Here is a 20802-nt window from a genome sequence, read left to right as displayed (position 1 = left end):
CTAATAGGGTGTCCTTACAGGCAGTTGGTGCAAGTCACCTTCTGTGGAGCTTATCAGTATAGAACATATTCTACAGACACTTCACTCCCTATAGACCAAACTGTTCTCTGATGCAACAATATGCTATATGGCCCCTTGTGAGGCCCTTCTTAAGATTACGTATAAACTAATAGTTTAAGGCAGCAATTATTTATCTAATTAATAGTTATATCTAATTTTAATATCCATTTCATTGATGAGCAAAATATACTTTTGCTAATGTTATTGCTAAGCAAAAACTTATTTTCTCAACAAACCCCCTTTTAATCTCTGATAAGAGATTACAATCATATTTTCCACTGTTATCCTCTCATCTGACTCCCCGTGATACAACAGTGACATCATACCTGCTTGTTCCCTGAGGATCCCTCTGTTCAATCATAGTGCTGATAAGGCGTTCTGCTAAACTTCTTATACATGGAATACAACAACGTCCACAAGTAATTATTTTAGCCAAAAATACTGCAACTGAAGTGAGAGCCGACATGATCAGAGCTTTATACTTTCCAAAATGTTTGTCCAGCCATCCTGTAATTGGGTTTTCTGTTCCCAAGGCCTAAAGTTCCTTCCCTTAGATTGAAAGAGTAAATGTAGTAGTTACCCTTTATATTCCCCTTAGACTAATCATACAACCATAGACTATGAGATCTTCCTCTGGAAATATTGAAGCCGGTAATACCATCAATTTCGGTCGGGCCATTGCACATGCTACGCAGTTCTCCATACCTGTCTCAACTGCCTGACCCGCGATCCACTTTATCCCACGTTATCGCCTGAAAAGCTTGTACTTAATTCTAAAATTTGCTAGGGAGACCATTTAGTATAATCCGATCCGCAGATGCCTTGTAAGCCAGGTTCTGTTATGTTTATTATGAGTGGTAATAAACAACTGCTTAATATTGTTGCCATGATGAACAACAAGGGATGTCAGCTGTCGCATCTTCAAAGCAGCGGTTATCATTAATAGGATCCCAACCTAGATACACATCCGATCCCCTATACGTAGCGTCCTCCCCCTGACAGTTAATAACGCTGCAGACATCAAATGTCCACGCAGTGGTCTCTCCCAGAACATATTCTAATTCTATACCCCCATAGTCTTTAATACAACCATCTGTTACGCTTTTTTTTTTTTTTTTTTTTTTACCCTCGTGCTGTTGTGGTTTTGTGGTCCATGTGTTAACAGCAGCAGTATTATCACACCTTCTACTGATACCACGGCCGCACAATATCTTAGCCATTTAGGTCTCCACCATACGTCGGTCCTAACAGTGTCAGTGGACTCATTATCCTATTTCTAATTCGTGGGTGACCAATAGTTTTTCTTGACACCTTCGTGCTTGAAGGGCGGGTATACCCAATCAGCCCTTCGCCCAACCCAGTGAACTATTTTGGTCACCCCCTTTTTATTTACTCTAATTTAAAGTGTAAAGTTCCCGGTGGGTATCGTCTATTGTTATCACAAGCGAATTTGATTCTAACCCCGAAACCCCTTATAGTTGGTTCTCCGTCTGGCGCTACGGCAAAACAAAAACCCAAGACCCAATCCAATCTAAATTACTGCTTTGTTACTACATTACTTTGATACTTAGTTTTAAATCTTTATTTGACTTCCTGCCTAATGTTGTACTGCGATTGCAACACTATAGGATGCTGGAACCTCTTATCTTTTAAGTGAAAAGAGAGGGTGTCTGGATCATGTATGCTCTCAACCTCATACTCCTACACTCCTTTTAACCTTACGACAAGCACAGTTTAATACAATAGAAATAAAGAATAATAAAAGCAAAGCATCTATACTGTGGGCAGTCCCCTGTTGAACAATTTAACTTTTTTTTTTTTTTTTTTTTTTTTTTTAACAATGCCAAAGGCCAAACAAAATATAAATGTTGGTCACACTCCACACAACACCTGTACCGGTATTAAGAAAAGAAGTGGCCCACGAAGTATGTTCTGTTTTTTTTCTTCGCCGACCCCAACTTCCGTTCCTTTTCCCTCGTTGGGGGCAAGGTGGACTTTACCTTGAAGAGCCCCTGGTGCTTCACTTAAGGTGGTGTAGTGGAGACAGCTAAACGCCATTTCACTGTGACACCCAAAATGGAATCCTTTCCCACTGAACTGAGAAACTGACTCACATCTCTTTGGTTGCATGTAAATTTAAAGACTGATTCTTTACACAGCAACAGGCCCCAAAGGACCCACATCCATAGTGGTGTTTACCTCCCAAAAGCCTACAATGCTGACCTTATGATCTCCTGAGCTTGGGAGAGAGGCCATCTAAGAGAGGCTGGTCAAAACCAACCTTCGTCGAAGGACACTGGGACCACAGTCAGGAAGGACCATAAAGCTCTAAATTCCAACCTTATCTGATCGCCCACAGTTTAAACCCACTCTATGTCCTGTGTTATAATCCAGAGCTGAAGATACAAATATTTCAGAGATCTCTGTAACTCCAAATCTGATCTGTACACAGAATTGGGATTCAGCCTACAGGAACCAGCTCGGCGAATGCAGTCTAGAGACACCGAACTTGACTACCTTCCATACAAGGAAAGATTAATTATTCTTGAAACCAGTATTCAGCATTCCAGCCTTAAGAACAAAGGAGCACAAGACCATTTAAATGTGAACACTGTGCCATGTGGTTGATATAAAGACACAACTTATGATCTTTCATGTATTCAGTATTAAGTGATCTTATTAGAATACGTGTTACTGTATAAACACACCACATTGATGCATATCTATGTATTAGTTTGTATGTTACTCATCGAATGTAATCATTCTCATGTGTACGTATGTGACCTCACATTTATGCCTGTCTGTGCATTGTCATTTGTTGTCCAAAAGTGGAAATTGAGAATGGCTCAATGTGTAGACTAATAGAACCAAATTAGTTCTTGTTTAGGCATAGTATGTAAGACAAGTTATTTAGGAATTCCCTTTTGTCTTCATATTGTGTTAATCTGTCTTCTTTGGTTAAGTCATTAACTAGACCTGGAAAGACGGGCACTCCTCGCTCTCCCTCTCTCTCTCTCTCTCTCTCTCTCTCTCTCTCTTTCTCTCCCCTGTCTGGGCAGAGGTCATGAATATTCATTAATAAAGGCCAATGGTCAATGGCCTGATGAACATGAAAGCGCCTTACAATTACGCCCCTAAAACTTGTTTTAAAAGCCCTAGCTCGAAGCGAAACAATGAGCTTGGCAGCCTGGTAATTTGGGAAGACTTGGAGAACTTCGCCAGAGTCGCCGAGACTCAAAGACTCGAACACGCCAAACCATCGCGACTGTTCGCTGGACTCACGCCGAACACCGCAATGTCCAGAAGAGCGATGCCAAGAAACCGCAACTAACGCTCTCACCGAGTCCAACAGAAGATTCTTCTTTATTTTATTTTATTTTCTTTATTCTACGTTTCGTCGTCAAAAGTACTTTTATTTCGTCTAGTCGTTCAAGTCAAGCTCATCTTCTTTCTCAGTCAAGTCATCTGCACAAGTTTGTCTGCGCCCTCAAGCTTCGACTGTGACGTCACCGCTAAGCCTCCGCGACCCGAGCCGTCTCACGTGACCTGCTCCGCAGACCTTAGCCGCCTCAAGAAACGAACCGTGAACGCGCACCGGTTGGTCCGCGTAACCACGTCTCTCCTTCGAAGTAAGACGCTCAGTTCATATGCTGTTTTGGGGTTGCCAGCTGCTATTTCTCCCGGAGTCCAAAATAGTAAATACTGTTACCATTAACCTGCCCAAACGTCCTCTTTCTTCTTTTCTATTCTCTCTCTAAAGACCTTGTGTCCGTCCCTGGGTCCTACGCTAGTTAGGCAAGCCTTAGGATAGTCATATAATACATTTAAATCTCATGACCGTCGATAACTGCATCATTCGCTGTTGTTGTTTAATTTTATATTCTTTGTTGTTCACTATTATATCCCTGGTTTAAATTAGTAGATTCACATATAGGTTTAGTTTCAATTTGAGCCAAATCATTCATATGCTTTGTATCAATTGTAATATTAACCATTTAATAAATGAGGACATTTATTCATCTGGTCACGGTGGTAAATGCATATTTTGGTCGATGGTATTAGGTCACTGCGCGGAACCAGAACTTAACCCTTTAGTAATGAGACTGATCAAACCATATTCCACCTAACTCCGTTATCACAATACTGGTTCCTGAACAATCAGGATGGTGCCCCGTTCATAATCCATAAACTAATATATGTATCCGCTACAGTGGTATTGTGACCCTATTGTGAGCTCCGTATCTCTGCGCGCTCCAGCGGTGGTTCTGACGCTCGGCACTGGCTGAGATGGTACCACGTCTCTCCTCTGCCTCTCAGTCGGACGGCGTGTGATGTCCTCTCAACGACTTTGAATGGACCACCAGTCCACCTGGGTTCCGACCACTTCCTTTTGATGACCTTCAGCAGGACCCACTTGGTGACGGGTAGATCTGCTCGTGGCTTCGGTTCTGACTCCTCGTGTGGGTCTGGTTGTGGGACTGGTGCTGGCTCCTCTCCTCGTACCTGAACAGAATAAGCTTCACAGATTGCGTATTAGTGCATTATACCGTTGTTGTACAACCTTGTAGTTTTCCTGTCGGACGTCGCAAGCGCATTGGGGCTCCCATAAAACTTCTTCCTGTCTTGAGCTCATACGGAGTGAATTCTGTAACAAAATTCACTGAAGATCTTCTGGCCAACAATACAAACACATACATTTGTGCACATACCTTTACCTTTATCCTTACCATTTATAATTCCAATTTAGCCTGAGATTGAGAATGATAAGCCAACCTGTATTTGCGTCTCAAACCCAAATTTTGTTTGAAACCCTTGCTAATGAAATGCTTCCCATAATCTAAGCGCCCTAATTTAGTAAAATTATGATGCAGTATCCAGTAATTTATCAACCTTTTGCAGACCGACTTGGAGTCCTCTGGCTTGGTGGGAAATACTTCTACCCAACATAAGAATTTGACCACGACCACTAACAAATACCTTAGTCCCCGTATGGTATTAACATGTCAGTGTAGTCAGTCTGGATCTCCTGGCTCCTATTGCCCAGGAAACCTGCTTAGACCTGGTCTTAAAACACAAGTTATGTGCATTACAAATATTCACATTTTCAGTCCAGTCTGCTATTAAGTCAGTTAAGTATGGGTGCGACCAGTAACACATTTTCCTTCATTTTTGCTGTCCCGTGTGCTTCAGATAACACTGATTAAATCAATTGACTTGGTAAAAACGGTCTCCCATTAGGTCCTTTCCAAACCTCCTTACCTCATTTACCACCTTTGTTTAACCACCACATTTTCCTGTAGTTTACGTAGCTCTGAATCCTATGGCAGAGGAGACCACTGTCCTCTGCCCTGCAAACCATCTGATGGGCTCCTGTAACATATCCTGCCTCTTTTTAGCATCCACGTCCGCAGCTGCATTAACTCTGTATTAAACTGCCCCCTTTTGATAACTTGAACATTTAATGATAGCAACTCTTACCAATAGTGACACCTTTTACATCCTAATATTTAATGGGTTTTCCTCCTGAAGTGGTATAAACTATTCTCTTCATACCAAGTTCTACATGAACCACTCCTACCATGTACGCAGAGTGTGTACAGATGTTAACTTTCTTGCCTTCCACCCACCTTAGTGCTGCAATAACAGCCAAAATCTCAGCCCTCTGTGCTGATTGTACTACCCAGTTTTACCTGAATGTGCTACCAAGAACTCGTCTCCCTGAGCTTCCATTACCACCACAAATCCTGATTCAACACCACCATCTCAACTCCTGAACCCGCACCTGTCTGTCTACATGTTCCCTACCCCAGGAATTGGTTCAATTTAGCTGCATATGCCACCTCAGTTACACACTCATGTGCCGGACCCTTCAACATACCATATTAATTCCTTCAAGTGAAAACATTAAGTTTGGGACCATCAAAACCTTCTGTATGTGTTAACACTTGTAAATTTACATAAGCCATAATGCTGTGACTTGTTAGAATATATAATGAATGTCTTGTGATTACGTGTGCCGTTTTATTTATCTATTTATTTAAACAAGTTTTGCTGTCTAACAGCCCACCCCCCCTTTTCTGAAACACAAAAGGGTGTTTCAGAAACATCTAAGGTAATCTGCCTGTGTCTCAAACGTAGCTGGTGGCTGTGAGATAAGGCCAACGTCATGAGGTCCCTCTGACCACAGAGAAGCTGGTATCTGATCTAAAATTAAGTTAGGGTCAAGACGATCACAGCATTCTCTCCCATGGAATCTGCTCAACATATCACATTAGAGTAACTTTGACAAATGACATTGTTTTAATAAACCAAGTATTACAAGACTAAGCATAGCTCACACATAGAATGTTAGTTATTACCCAATTCTTAGCTATAGTGGCTCTCCTAATCATACCAGTGTCGCTAAGCAGGTGTCAGCCTCACAGGGACCACCACACCCTCAGGTGTCACCAATATGCTCCTAGTTGCAATCTCCCATAGCTGATACTGTAGCTATTCCTCAAATTCCTCCCCATAAACTAGATCCCGTATTGGGTCATAAAACAAAGGAACATGCAGTGGGTCGGGTGGCAGGACGCAGGGACCAATAAGAGTAACCCACAGCTTCCAGGCCATGAACACAGAGTGGACGCCACTCGCAGTGCAGGAGTCTGGCTCCAGAAGATGTGAAGTGTGGGAGATCATTCCGTGGAGATCACCAGTCCTAGAGGGCTACATAACACAGTAGCTCCTAGTTCAAAAAATGTCTCTTCCGCAGAGGTTATCAGGTGCAGTCTCTGATATGAGGAACTGGCGACATTGGGACAGTTTTATGCAGACTTTGATATTCTGTATAACAGTCACAGAATCAGCATCAGGTAAAACGCAGTTGATTGCTGAATGAGTTGCTCCTTTGTGTCAACCAGAAATGACAACCTTTGAGTACAGACAGTGAGGGACAGCATGGGGTCTGTCGCAGCTTTGCTGTCAGAGTTCTCATCTGGGCCCCGTCATGCCCACTGGTTAACTCAACACTCTCCAAGGGGAACAACCCTGAGGCCTCCGAAGGGTTTGGTGCTGGTACATACGGACTTCTGGACCTCCCTTGTCCAATGGCGTTCTGAGGACACTCCCTCGAACCAGTGACACTCCTGCCCACAAAGAAACATCCACGCAACATGCCACGACCATAGTTGCCAGGACAACCCTGACCACCCCTGCCCCTTGCCCGACCCCTCCCTCTTAAACTTGAGTTAAATCTCATTGGTGGGTACTCCCACCCCTGTTGCAGATAGGGAACATATTGAGGAGTCTGGGGTGGGCCCCTGTACGCGTACACTGCTTGCGTACACACTTTTCTAAACCAGTTAAGGTGTGAGCGTTGTGACCCTGGGTGTATACCAGTTTGGGACACCCAGATGTATGCTGCTTGGCTCAGATAACTTGTGGGAGTTGACTTATCCAACCATGTGACTAGAAATGGCGGATGCTGCACGTATTGGCCATTTTACAGAGGGACTCACCTAATGCTCCATTATGTCTAGTGAGGGGTACTTCATGTACCAGGTGGGTTGTGCCTGCTGCATACTGAAAAACACTTAACTTAAACAGTAACTTCACTTTAACACTACGAATATAAAGGACCACTGTGACTATGCAAGGAAGATAAATTTATGTAAGGGAATGTTCACATACACAAAGCATAGGGAAAACACCATAGGAACTAAGCAAACTAACGATACAGAAACAAAACATAACCTTAGTAACAAATCCAGACTGCTAAAAACGTATACGGAAGGGAACATATCAATAACCTAAACCAAAAACAAAACTTCTAGACAGGCGGATGCAAAACTAATAATGTATGAACATCTATCATACTTTCAGTACTAACCAGATATCAAAACAAACTAAGAACAGGGGGCTATTTAAACAAGTAAAAATCCAATACCGGCAAAGCTTCTAAACATTTACCTAAACAAACTTATGACCTAAATGACAAAAATAACTGGGGAAAATACTCAAGATCACAAGCACAATAACCCACGATCAGAACATAGAAAACCAAGAACTAAATTACTAAACCTAATGAGATATAACCTAGAAACAGCTGAGACTGCAAATGAAGGCAGGTGTGACAGACAGGAGGGTGCGGAGCCAAGCGTGACAGTGCAACAACGTACTACCAGACCTCTAAAGTCTCCCAAGGCCAAGATCTTTCCTCGGACACATCTACCTCACTTACTCACTTTGCTTACCCCGGTGTGTGCACTATCTATAACTAACTCCACCCAAGTCCCTTCTAACATGCAGTTAACACTTTACCCCACAGCCTGAGCTCCCTTTTTCTAGCCTTAAATATTAATATCTACTCTTAATAGGTATGATGACAAAATTTTCAAACAGCCCCAAGCTTTACAAGAATCACATATCTAGACAGAGCTGAAATATTCCTTTAAAATGATACCTGGATTTTGAAAATTGGTTGAGAATTGATAAAGTTATGATATTTATAATATCATGTATCACATTAAAATATAATACATTACTTACAATAGAAGTCGTGTGACTGAAATTCACATAATCCAATTCTAATTAATTATAATTAATAATTAATCATAATCATAATCTAATTCGAAGTGATGTTAACTATATTACCATTTAACAACAAGTTATATCAGAAAACAATGAGATTAAACTACACAACACTGGTATCAGTACCGATTTCAAGAAAACACTGTGGGAACGAGTTAAACCGAGACGCCGCTTTTAGCCTAAAGTTGCTAGCTACCGTGACGTTCGATACACCAATGTCAATCATGACTACTTATTTTCCGCGGTCTAGTAAAATACTTTCGCCTGCACGGATTTCGATTACATTTGGTCAGTATTGAGATAAAAGCTGTATTTTTAGGTCCACATATATTTCGATGGTGTCCGGAGCGTTGATGAAGAAAACAGACCGCTTGAAAACAACAAAGTATCTTATCGCTGGTCTCCCGACCTAAAATTGCCTCAGAGTTCACTATTAGCAGTGCCTGATGATTGGCTGGGTTGTGCTTAACGAAGTCACAGTATTATTCAGGAAAAAACACACACCTGCTAGGCGGTGAGGAGTGATGTTTTATGACACCCTTACAAAAGTACAACGTAGTTTGGAACACATTACTGAGCCAGAATTTTTCGCATCGAACGTTGGTTCGTCAGCATACCTACTATTAAGGGCGCGTCATCGGTTTTATTTATTTGTACGGTTCCTGCTTTTACATTAATTACTGGATAAATCCCTTTTTACCTCTTGCTGCACGTTAATGGGTGTTAACGAGTTTGGCTCATACAGTGGTGTATTTTCCTGACTATCTGCTGTGTGCACCCCTGGTTGTGGACAACCCCCAGCAAACAGTGTTTGTACATGTGTCACAGAGCTAAATCTTTTCAGCGTTTGGTGATTTTGCGTGTTAAACGTGCACACTTTTAGCCAGTCCGTTCTATTTTGCAGCGGTGTAACGATTCTCGGTTAGGGGCGGAGGCAAATACACTAGCGAATGAAATTTAAATTTTAGAGCGGCAGTAATGCTTGTCTAGGCACACAACAGGTGCACGCGCTACGAGGCATTTCTCATGAGTACCAACTAAAATTTACTAAACACAGAGGAAGGACAAAACCAAAGCAATCAGTCCTAATTTCAAACAAATGACGTAACCTAGCATTAAGACATACGAATGAAGACACATAGGGAAATTAGAAGTAAATCACCCACTTCTAAGCAAAACTACAACACCTCAGACAACGAACAGACTATGCTATTTGTTAAACAACGAAGGAAGAAATCGAACAGATGACTCAGACAATATACCAATGGGATACAGAGAAACAACCAACAACATCAACAGGACAAACTTGACAATAAAATAAAAAATAAAAATGAACCAACAACCAAACATGAAAAAGAGCCTCGGCGTGGCGAACCCAACTAATCAACACAATAAACGATACACGAACTTATTAACAACTGAACTTGATTTATCATCCCTGTAGTCTGAGACCAAAACAAACTATAACGTAGACTAAAAGAACTCATACGAAAGCCAGACTAACGAATAAAAAGACTTAAGACTCGGTTAACCAAACACAATATATGAACCTCATAGGTATAGTCCAACACTAGGGGAGGGTGCAGAATTTAAGAACTTAACTCTGAACTTAAATACTAGAAATCACAGGACAAGAAAATGCCCACAAAAGATCACCAAGTTTACCGACCAAACACAAGGAGAACTCACACACAATATACAATGTGTGGAACAGAAACTAATGTAACAGGCTCAATTATACAAAATGACCCAGACCGGGCCTTACTCAAAATGAAGATAAATACCAAAGACACAATGAACAGCTCATTCTAAATATATGCGAGACCAAACCAAAGGGGAAATTAAATAAATTAAATACAAAGGAGGGAGGAGTCACCGGTGACAGATGAAATTCTAACATTTTATAGTCAATTACATCAACTAAGGACACACGGTCCTGCCTTGGTCACTCATACTTTTAACGTCACATAACAGTAATTGTATGAATTACTTTAAAAGTCCTAGTCATTTGTTCCTATAAAGTTTTCCACTCACATAAACCAACACCATAAACCAACCATTTTACATCAAACTATTTGCATACATTTCGTATTTCCTCACCAGCCAAGTTGATAAAAAACCGGTACTCACCAGAAGTAGCCTTCAACCATAGTTACCAGACTGAGACACCATAAGGTTGCATCACCCCCAATCAATTCAGGATCCTGTCCGAATATTGGTGATTCGGGGCTACCCCAGGGCTCCGGGACACCAACGACCCAGCTACCACGGGACGCCACCCGCGGTTTACCGTCGCCTCGTCAGACAAACGGGGGGGTTTGCCACACCCGGGAAAACAAAAATCACTTGTCAGTACAAATATACTTTACGCGATTTACCTTATTTTATTCCTTATTCCTTTTTCCTTTTAAACCATACATTTTTTACCTTTATTTCCTTGTTTACCTTTAAACCATATATTTTACCTTTATTTCCTTGTTTACCTTTAAACCATATATTTTACCTTTATTTCCTTGTTTACCTTTAAACCAAACCAAAAAAAGATAATAAAAAAAAATTTAAAAGTTGCCATTTAATTTAGCATCGACCAAACACCATTAGTTCATCACAATTTGGTATTATACAAATGTGCAGAAATTTTGTTGTAACAGGTATTCTGCTTTACCTTTAATTGAGCCGGCTCGGATGAACTAACAGTATTTTAGAAGACGTGTTCCAAAAATCTCTCTTCCCATCACGTCGGGGTCACCAAATTGTTGGGGCTTTAACTTCTATCAACCACTTTAGCCCAGCGTGTTCGTTTGATGGGAAAGAGATAGTAGGAACAACATACCAAAATTATAGCAATACCAAAAAGGCCTTTATTAAGACAGAGATATCTCTGGAGATCTCACACACACCAAACATGTACACCAGAGAGATCTGAAAGTTACTAGTAACATGTAAGTTATATATGGTATGGCTCCACCCCCTCAGTGCTCTTGCATGGTCATAGTTAGAGTTCTCAACCTACATGCATGACTCTGCATTATTTCATGTCCACTGTGTCCCAACCTAATAGGGTGTCCTTACAGGCAGTTGGTGCAAGTCACCTTCTGTGGAGCTTATCAGTATAGAACATATTCTACAGACACTTCACTCCCTATAGACCAAACTGTTCTCTGATGCAACAATATGCTATATGGCCCCTTGTGAGGCCCTTCTTAAGATTACGTATAAACTAATAGTTTAAGGCAGCAATTATTTATCTAATTAATAGTTATATCTAATTTTAATATCCATTTCATTGATGAGCAAAATATACTTTTGCTAATGTTATTGCTAAGCAAAAACTTATTTTCTCAACACGAGGGAGCGTGTGTAGTGCGCAGAGCATTCATGTTACCAGCTCCAAGGTCATTCCAGTACAGGACAGATCCACTGGGCTTTCCGGATGACTACTTATTTGAGCGCTGCAGGTTCAGAAGACACAGTATTATATATCTCTGTAAATTATTGGGGCCATATATTAAGAGCACTAGACGTAGTAAAGCTCTTACCAAACCCCAAACGGTCTGTATCACTTTGCGCTTCTTTGCCAGTGGCACATTTCTGTACAGCGTCTGGAGTATATTTTTATATTTCACCTTAACCTGCTGCCACATTCTCCTCCCCCCGCTCATGATTAATAAACATTATTAATTTACTACAATGGTACCTCGAGATACGAGCTGCTCTATATACGAGCGATCCAAGATACGAGCACCGAGACGAGCAAAATTTCTGTTCGACACCCGAGTGCACGCTCGAGATACGAGCATGAACCACTAGGTGGCAGTACAGTACTATATGGAAAAAAAGAAATCATTAATCAGCTTGAAATTGTAACTACTTCATTGTAATTCCAGGACGAAACATGGGAGAACGTGAAGACGTTAAGATTGGGTATTTTGAAAATAAACAACCATTAAATAATATGATAAAAAAGTGATTTAGTTTGAATCATTTCGACTATACTGTATGTATAAATATTTAACTTAATTAAGTTTAACGTGCTGGGAAATATTGTATATTTAGTGCAATAGTGCACTTTATCAGTGTCACTCATTAAAACCTTAGAAAGAAAGCATTGTAGCGCCCCCCCCCCCTTTTTTTGGGATGGAATATCGTGATAAAAAAATAAAAATCGTGATTTTATGCAAAAAAAATCGTGCTAAAATTTTTTTCCCATATCGCCCACCCCTAGGTACCAGTTAGCATCTAATTCAGGAATATAACACACAAATAAATAGATCAAATAAAAAACTCAGAGTGTGACCAACACCCTCCAATGGCCTGTCTATATAGTCACATATAGTGACTATATGACTGCTGTTTTCACATTTCTAGTGTGTCTGTTGTGTCTATAGCACATGTTATATAGCACAAGCCATTATGGGATGGTACTCTGTTGTTGCTTTCTCATGCTGCTTCACTGGTTGGTGAGCTTCATCTCCAGCTTTTACATCTCCAAAGCAGTGGTGTTTTGGGGGTCCTAAATGAGGCGTAATGTTAGACAACACATCATAGCGACACATCATAGAGACACATCATAGCGATTTTGTGGCTATTTTTAGCAAACTAAGCTAAAATCAGATCAGAACATGAACAACAGATGAAATGAAAGGAAAATGTCCACACTCAGTACTACAATGCCATCACTTAGTACAGTGCCATCATTAGCCAAGCTAATATATAAGATCTATGTCATTATTTATAAACTTTTTTCCTCGAAAAAGAATAATAAATGCTGAAGACAAACAATATCTCAAACAATATCTCAGCCATCAGCTATCGTCCAACCAAGCTGATATGCCAACATCAGAAATAGCTGTGACTGATCTAGTCACTTGCCATCACCTGAGCAATATAAAAATAATTATAAATATAAAATCATGTGTGGTGTGCATGTCAGACCTCTACAACACATCAGACTGCTATAACACGTCAGACTGATCAGACATCTGACTGGTGTTGTAGAGGTCTAATATGCATTGTAGAGGTCTGACCAGTGTTGTAGAGGATTGCCAAGTGTTGGAGAGGTATAACATGGTGAAGACATCTGCAGACTACTGCTGTAGTATGACTAATGTCAATAGAGGTCTAACGTGTTGTAGAGGTCTACCGTGCTTTAGAGATCTAATGTGTTGTATAGATCTGACTAGTGATGCCTGACTAATTTTGTAAAGGTCTGACTAGTGTTGTAGATGTCTAAGGCAGGGGTCACCAACCTTTTTGAAGACCGCTAGCAACCGTGGACAATCGCTAATAGCAGCAAAAACATAAACGATGCAGCGCTTTGGTGCATGGCAATATAGTGAGCTGTTTTTAAAACAAGCCCGCGGGCGACTCATAACGTCCTCGCGGGCGACATGGTGCCCGCGGGCACCACGTTGGTGACCCCTGGTCTAAGGTGTTCTAGATGTCTAACATGTTGTAGAAGTCAAACCTTACATCCAGAGAGAAATAATTGATGAATTATGTAATGAAAATGTTCAATTTGCTGGACCCATAAAAAAAAATAATAACTCAAGTTGCACAACATATCTGCAATCTTCAAGGTTGCAGATAAAATGCTGTACTCATTGTTGGAACTTGTGTACATGACAAAAACAAAAAAAAAAGTGTTATCTATTTACACAGTCTGTTTTATCTGTACTGCTACAATGAGGGTGCAAAACAAATATCCTGTGTAGCACATGCCCTGTATGAAATGTATGAGTGTAATAACATATCATGCACCATATAAGGTAAAAACACGACTGCAGCAGCTGAAGAAAGTTACACAAGCCCGAAGAACAAAACTCTCCATCTTCCACCTTTGTGCTCGTGAGAGCGACCCTGAACTAGGACCCTACGTAACAGCAGTCTGCCATTACATCCTCTTTTTCAGCGTCACCAGAAGCAGCTCTGCCATTAGTGCATGAAAACAAACATTCCCTTTACATTCTTAAATACTGCTAAAATATATTAATTTTTTTCTGATCAACCAAAGGGCAAAGGGCAACATGGTGGCTTGATGGTTAGCATGATGGTATGACAAATCCAGTCATGAAATTGTCTTGCTCCTAAATATTCTACAGACAACTGTCAGCTGTATTATAAGAAAATGGAACTGTTTGGGAATGACACGTAAGCTGACGGAGTGGGGTCAGTGAATGCAGAAGTGCATAGTGCGAAGAGGTTGCCAACTTTCTGTAGTCAATCACTACAGACATCCAAACTTCATGTGGCCTTCAGATTAGCTCAAGAACAGGGCACAGGGAGCATCATGGAATGGGTTTCCTTGGTCGAGCAGCTGCATCACCAAGTGCAATGAAAGTGTTGGATGCAGTGGTGTAAAGCATCCTCTTTACAGTGAGCAGTGGAGGCGTGTTCTCTGGAGTGACGAACCACGCTTCTGCATCTGGCAATCTGTTGGATGTGTCTGGGTTTGGTGGTTGCCAGGAGAACGGTACTTTTCTGACTGCATTGTGCCAAGTGTAAAGTTTGGTGGAGGTGGGCTTGGCCCCTTAGTTCCAGTGAAAGGAAATCTGAATGTTTCAGCATACCAAGACATTTTTTTAAATTCCATGCTCCCAAATTTGTTTGTATAGAACTAGGGGTGGGCATAGATTAATTTTTTTAATCTAGATTAATCTCACTGAAATCTTGAAATTAATCTAGATTAATCTAGATTAATCTATATTAAAATGGCTCATATGCGTGCTACCCAAGTAATGACTAAAAGTCAGTTTTTGAGATAGGGTTTCTTAATACAGGGGGTGCATTAGACCAGGGGCTCATCTCCAGTTTCCAAAATGCATCAATGACTGCTTGAGGAAGCTGTTCTACTTTGATATTTGAAGAAAAAAAACATGCTCAATAAAATGTAGGCTACTCATGTTCGGTTTATTCAGTTAAACATGAATTTGTAAGCCTACCTACTGTACATTAAAAGGGGTTGATAACATGTTTATTCAGCTAAACATGATATTTGAAATGTAAGCCAACATTTAGTACATTTAACCTCACGGACGTAATTTGTAATTATGTAATTTTTTTCAAAAGCTGATTTTGGTCCTCTGCTGTTTTAACGATTAAAAAGACATATTTAAATAGCGACGAATCTAGCGCTAGGACCATGCAGAAAACGACCGCTCCGAGCTCCGCTCCGGTAACACTACGTTCCTAAAAATGAATTTTCCATGAAGCAAACCTGGCGACTTCGTGGCTGCATCCATGTAAACACACGAACGATTTGTAATTCACAGGTTTGAAAACTCATTCTCGCCCCTACTGTGCAATTTGGTTAGGAATACAGCCGAGCCAAGTTGAAAGTCATCATAGTTTGCTTACCCATTTCCCAACCCAACTTTAAGAATAGATTAACGGCGATAATTTTTATATCGCCCGATAAGAGTATCAAATTAACGAACGCCGATAACGGCCCACCACTATATAGAACCTTTCATAAATACATGCAAATAATACTGCTTTACATTATAAATAGAAGTGTGATGTGAGAGGGTAGGCAGGATGCCGAGATATATGAATATTTATATATTGAAGTGTGGAGTAAAAAACATTGAGGTGTGACAAAAATATGTTAAAATATGGTGATAAAATATGGTGTCCCACAAGGATCTGTGTCACGATACGGTGGACCTCTCTTGCCCGTCAACCCCTTCCACAGCGGCAGTTGTCCTGTTATTGTTGCGTTGTGTTCGTCCCTCAGGTGGGCGGGGCCTATCATCAGGCCACCACCTGACAGTCGTTTGTCCGTCTATATATGTCTTGTCTTTGTACCAGTTGACTGCTGGTTATTGTATCCAGGGTTGCCAACTCTCACGCATTGAGCGTGAGACACATGCATTTGACCGTCTTCACACGTCTCACGCCACACTTCCGATTTCTCACGCTGAAAAAAAAAATCTAGTTTATTTACCTCTGATCCACATCTATGATTCAATGAGTTACTAGTTCGCTCTGGCGCCAACCACTGGCGATCAATCGATCGCGATGTGCATTTTACACCGCTCCGGTAACAATTTATACTCAACACCCCCCCGTCAACAATTTACACTCTCCACCTCCTACTATCTGGGCCCTCCAATGGAGGATGGGTGTTTTTTCTTTGCCACTGTCACTGGGTTGCTCATTTGGAATCTGGACCCATGCGCTTGTATAGAGAGTTCCTGCTATAATAATGTAGGGACTTGGATATTTCCGCATGACAATGATTGAGCCGCGGCCATTTTTCTCCGGTCGCGCTGTCTAAGCGAAATCAGTCATCGCAAGCGCACGGTAAAAAAAATCGTTGTTTTCATTGGTTTGTAGGAGGTTCTTCCCAGAGTTTTTGTAATATGACATAACTGAATGTTCGCTTTCTCTCATCCCATTAGAAGAATTCGCATTTCGCGCTCCTGTTTCTTTTTCAGCCTGGTTGAATTTTAACTTCGCGTTTGGACCGTTCAAAAACATTGTGGGACTGTTCAAAAGATATTAATAGATACGTGGACCGTTACATTATATTCTTGTTTATTGTTTCCTTAAGTTTTATCCCAGTCTGTACAGTTTAAGGTAGTGTTTTAAGGCTCCCAAGACAACGTGTTGGTCCGATGAACCATGATAACGGCGGGCACGGACTAGCCACATGCTAAAACTAGCGAGGGTTGCCAGGTCCTACAAAAATATCCCGCACAATGTCGGTGTAAAACCTGCCCTTCAGCAGCCTAAACTAGCCCAAAGCCCAAAGTTATTGACGGGGGAGGGGGTGGCGAGTGTTTAAAATGGAGACAAATTAAGTATTATATCGTGTTGTGTTGACTTGTAACTCCCGCGGTAGCCCAACTCAAATGTAGCCCAAAAAATCGCACCCCGCCACCCCAGAATTTTTACCCGCGGCTGTATTTTCAAAGAAGCCCAATTTGGCGTGAAAACCGCGAACCTGGCAACTATGGCCACATGCTAAAACTAGCGCACATTTCTTGATCACAAGATTTAGGTTAATTGCATTAAAAATATAGGGCCGATTTAAATGTGAATATCTTTGGACTGGCTTGATCAAATTTGACAATTGAGGCATCTTTTTTTTTAGTTATATTGTGCTGCATCTAATAAAACTATTTTAAATGTGATTAAATAATTTATAATTTTTTTTATAAAGTCCCTAAATAATGTGTGTCATATTAGTCAATTGTGATTTTTTTCACTGCAATAGAAATTTGTCCTCCACTTTTTACCTATCTGTGCATTTAGAACACACACACACTAGTGATTACTAGGGGGCTGTGGTGCATACATGCCCAGAGCAGTGGTTAGCCCTAGCCCGGGGAGCAGTTGGGGTTAGGTGCCTTTCTCAAGAGCACCTCAGTCATGACCTCAGGCCTAGGAATAGAACCCATGACCCTTCAGTCACAAGACCAGTTCCCTAACCACCAGACCATGACTGCAATAGTACACCCTGTGGTTGTAGGTGAAGATGATGGATCAATTTGATAACTGATGATTTAGAGGTCATGCATTTAAAAATTCACAAAGCACATGCTGTGGCCATAGGTTACGATGATGTTCAATCTGATAACTGTTGCTTAAGAGGTCAAAAATAAAATTAATTTAGACATTCATGTGCAGTAAAAAAGTGAAACAATCCAACAATGTCAGAAGTCTTCAAGCCACAATCAAGCGGATAAAAGATCTTATTTTACCATGGGATTACCCATGGAAACCTATAGGAACATTTGAATAATCTTCCTATAGAATAGCTTCCATGCATAGATTACAGTAATGCCATGGGAAAATTGTAAATGGACTTTTAGAGTATTTGAAACTCAGATTAACTTCCAACTTGCCCAGTTTGTTTTTTATGTTGTACTTTGTGCATTTAGATGTATATACAACTTCAAATAGGAAATGGGCTGAAGCTCAGATACTGTAATAACCTGAATCATCTAAACCAGTGGTTCTCAAACTTTTTCTATCATTCCCCACCTCAGAAGAAGGGGAAATTCCATGCCCCACCTGTCTCATATCACCCAAACAAAATGGTAATAAAATACAAATAGATGGTGAAACGAGATGCAGGTGGGAACAATGAGGGCAGGGGCGTGGCAGACAGAGGGAGAAACCATGGGAACGGGGAAACTAGGCAGGACCAGGGAGGAGGGAGGGGCTGGACGTGATACTATAACATCTACATAGACACTATGGTGGAATTTGGGATAGGAGTTGTGCATTTAAAATAAACAACAATAATTGACTTCTTTCCAATTATTTTAATCCAACAGGTACGTTGGTAAATACGTAAATACACAAGAATAATTTGGCTCCATGAAGGGTTGAAAAGTTCATCAAATGTTATCACATATTCTGATCTGCATCAAAGTTTCACAAGTGTCAAAGTTCTTCACAGACTATAAAAAAGAGGTTAATGAGTTTTGAGTACACTCACGTTTCATAATTTCTTGCTGAAGGTAAGGAATTAGAAAAACTTTTACTGATTTAATCTTTTAAATCATGTTAGAGTTCATATTGTTTGTTAACAATGACTAATATTAGCCCAGATTGTTGTATTTGCTTTTTAACTTTAATCGGTCAGAGAAAAGAAATAATTTAAGTGTTTATGTAGTGCTTCATATCAAGTAAAGAGAAGAGTGTAATGGTGTGTAGTTATATGTGCATCGACTGTAAAGAGGTTTCAAGCAGTGGTTGAACTGTTCAAAAGAGGCTTTTTTGACTAATAATATTGTATGTTATGTCCAGCAAAATGGTGACTGAACCTACACAGTTCCATTAATGTATAAGTCTAAATCAAAACCAAACCATAAGCCACAGTATAGGCTGTGCCACAGCATCATCTGGTCAGGGATCCATGGAATACATATAAACTAAAACAACAAAGCTTTTCATTATTATCAGTTGTGGCATGGATTTTATCTATACATTATTGCATAATGTTTTTGCTTTATAGAAATGTCAGATGGACACATCCATGTCAAGGATGTGATTAAATGCTGTTTGTTTATGTCCTTTAGACTTATTTTTAGAGAAGAGAGAAGAGAAGAGAAACTCAGGATCAAAATGAAGTTCTTCATAGTTCTGCTGGTGCTGCTCTGGTGCCCTCCATGTAAGACAGATGATCTGAGTGATGATATTGATACAATCGCGGCTCTACTGATCCAGATGAAAGCTGAACTCCAGAACACCAAGACACAGGTCAACACGATGGAGGCCAAACTGGGAGCCAGTGAGAAACGTGTGAAGGAGCTGGAGGAAGAGGGAGGTACTGTACGGTTGTTGGATTCCTTTCGATAAATGAAATTTCAGTGTACAGTGGAAACCTGTTTAGTGGTGTGATGAGTGCAGTGCGGGAGGCAAGTGCTCCACTCAAATAAAGGTGTTTAATGAAAACCAGTAAAGTAAACCCAAACTCTCAAACATACATAGTGTACACACAAATCGAGCTTGAATTTGCATGAATTGGTTGTAAATTAGGAAATGGTGCACTAGGAATAGAAATTCTATAATGGAAAGAGCAGCAAGAACAAATGCATCAGCCCGAAATTGGCTGTAAGGAAAATGCTGATAATCTTTAGGATTACATAATACACCTAGTCTGATTACTTCAGATTATTTTATTTTTATGTAAAATGTTCCAATTAAAATAGATTAAGAAGGAAGACAAACATGCTGTCAAAACACTGGCACAGAAAAACAGAAACAGTTGTATCCATATAGGACATGGTATATGACATATTATGGACATGATTTCTTCAATTCATTTTGAATACATAACATTTGTAATCTGAGAGCATAATCCCAATTGCATTATAGTGATTCATTTGTGTTTTAGGCATGAAGGTGGCGTTCTCTGCCTCACTACTTGGGTCAGGTGCAAAGACTTTGGGACCATTCAGCACTAGAATGACTCTGAAATACAAACATGTTATCACAAACATTGGCGATGCATACAATCCAAATACAGGTACACATCAACTTTACATTCTCATACCACTGCACAATCCATTACAGAATCAACGAAGCTAATCAACCAATTCCAGTCATATTTCCTTACTTTACAACTTTATTTTTGTTTGCATTCTTCTTCTTTTGGCAGATTGGTGATGATAATAATTAATTATCATGTGTTAATTATGTTCATTCATTTTT

General features: G+C 40.4%; 1 protein-coding gene across 2 annotated transcripts in view; it reads left to right on the top strand.

Annotated features, from left to right (window-relative positions):
* Positions 1 to 20802, top strand: part of LOC143521959 (complement C1q-like protein 2) — a 31666-nt gene that overhangs the window by 9690 nt on the left and 1174 nt on the right. The window contains exons 1-3 of one of the 2 annotated variants that reach the window (XM_077015520.1): positions 18345 to 19106; positions 19668 to 19915; positions 20486 to 20617. In XM_077015520.1, the coding sequence (XP_076871635.1) occupies positions 19714 to 19915; positions 20486 to 20617 (334 nt within the window). In that variant the 5' untranslated portion in view covers positions 18345 to 19106; positions 19668 to 19713. Of the gene's footprint in view, positions 1 to 18344; positions 19107 to 19667; positions 19916 to 20485; positions 20618 to 20802 lie in introns of those variants that run through there. The other variant, XM_077015521.1, reaches the window with a different exon arrangement.

The sequence above is a fragment of the Brachyhypopomus gauderio genome, chromosome 8 (genome assembly GCF_052324685.1).
Source record: "Brachyhypopomus gauderio isolate BG-103 chromosome 8, BGAUD_0.2, whole genome shotgun sequence".
In the NCBI taxonomy this organism is placed as follows: domain Eukaryota; kingdom Metazoa; phylum Chordata; class Actinopteri; order Gymnotiformes; family Hypopomidae; genus Brachyhypopomus; species Brachyhypopomus gauderio.
This window is presented reverse-complemented; position numbering and strand designations above follow the sequence as displayed.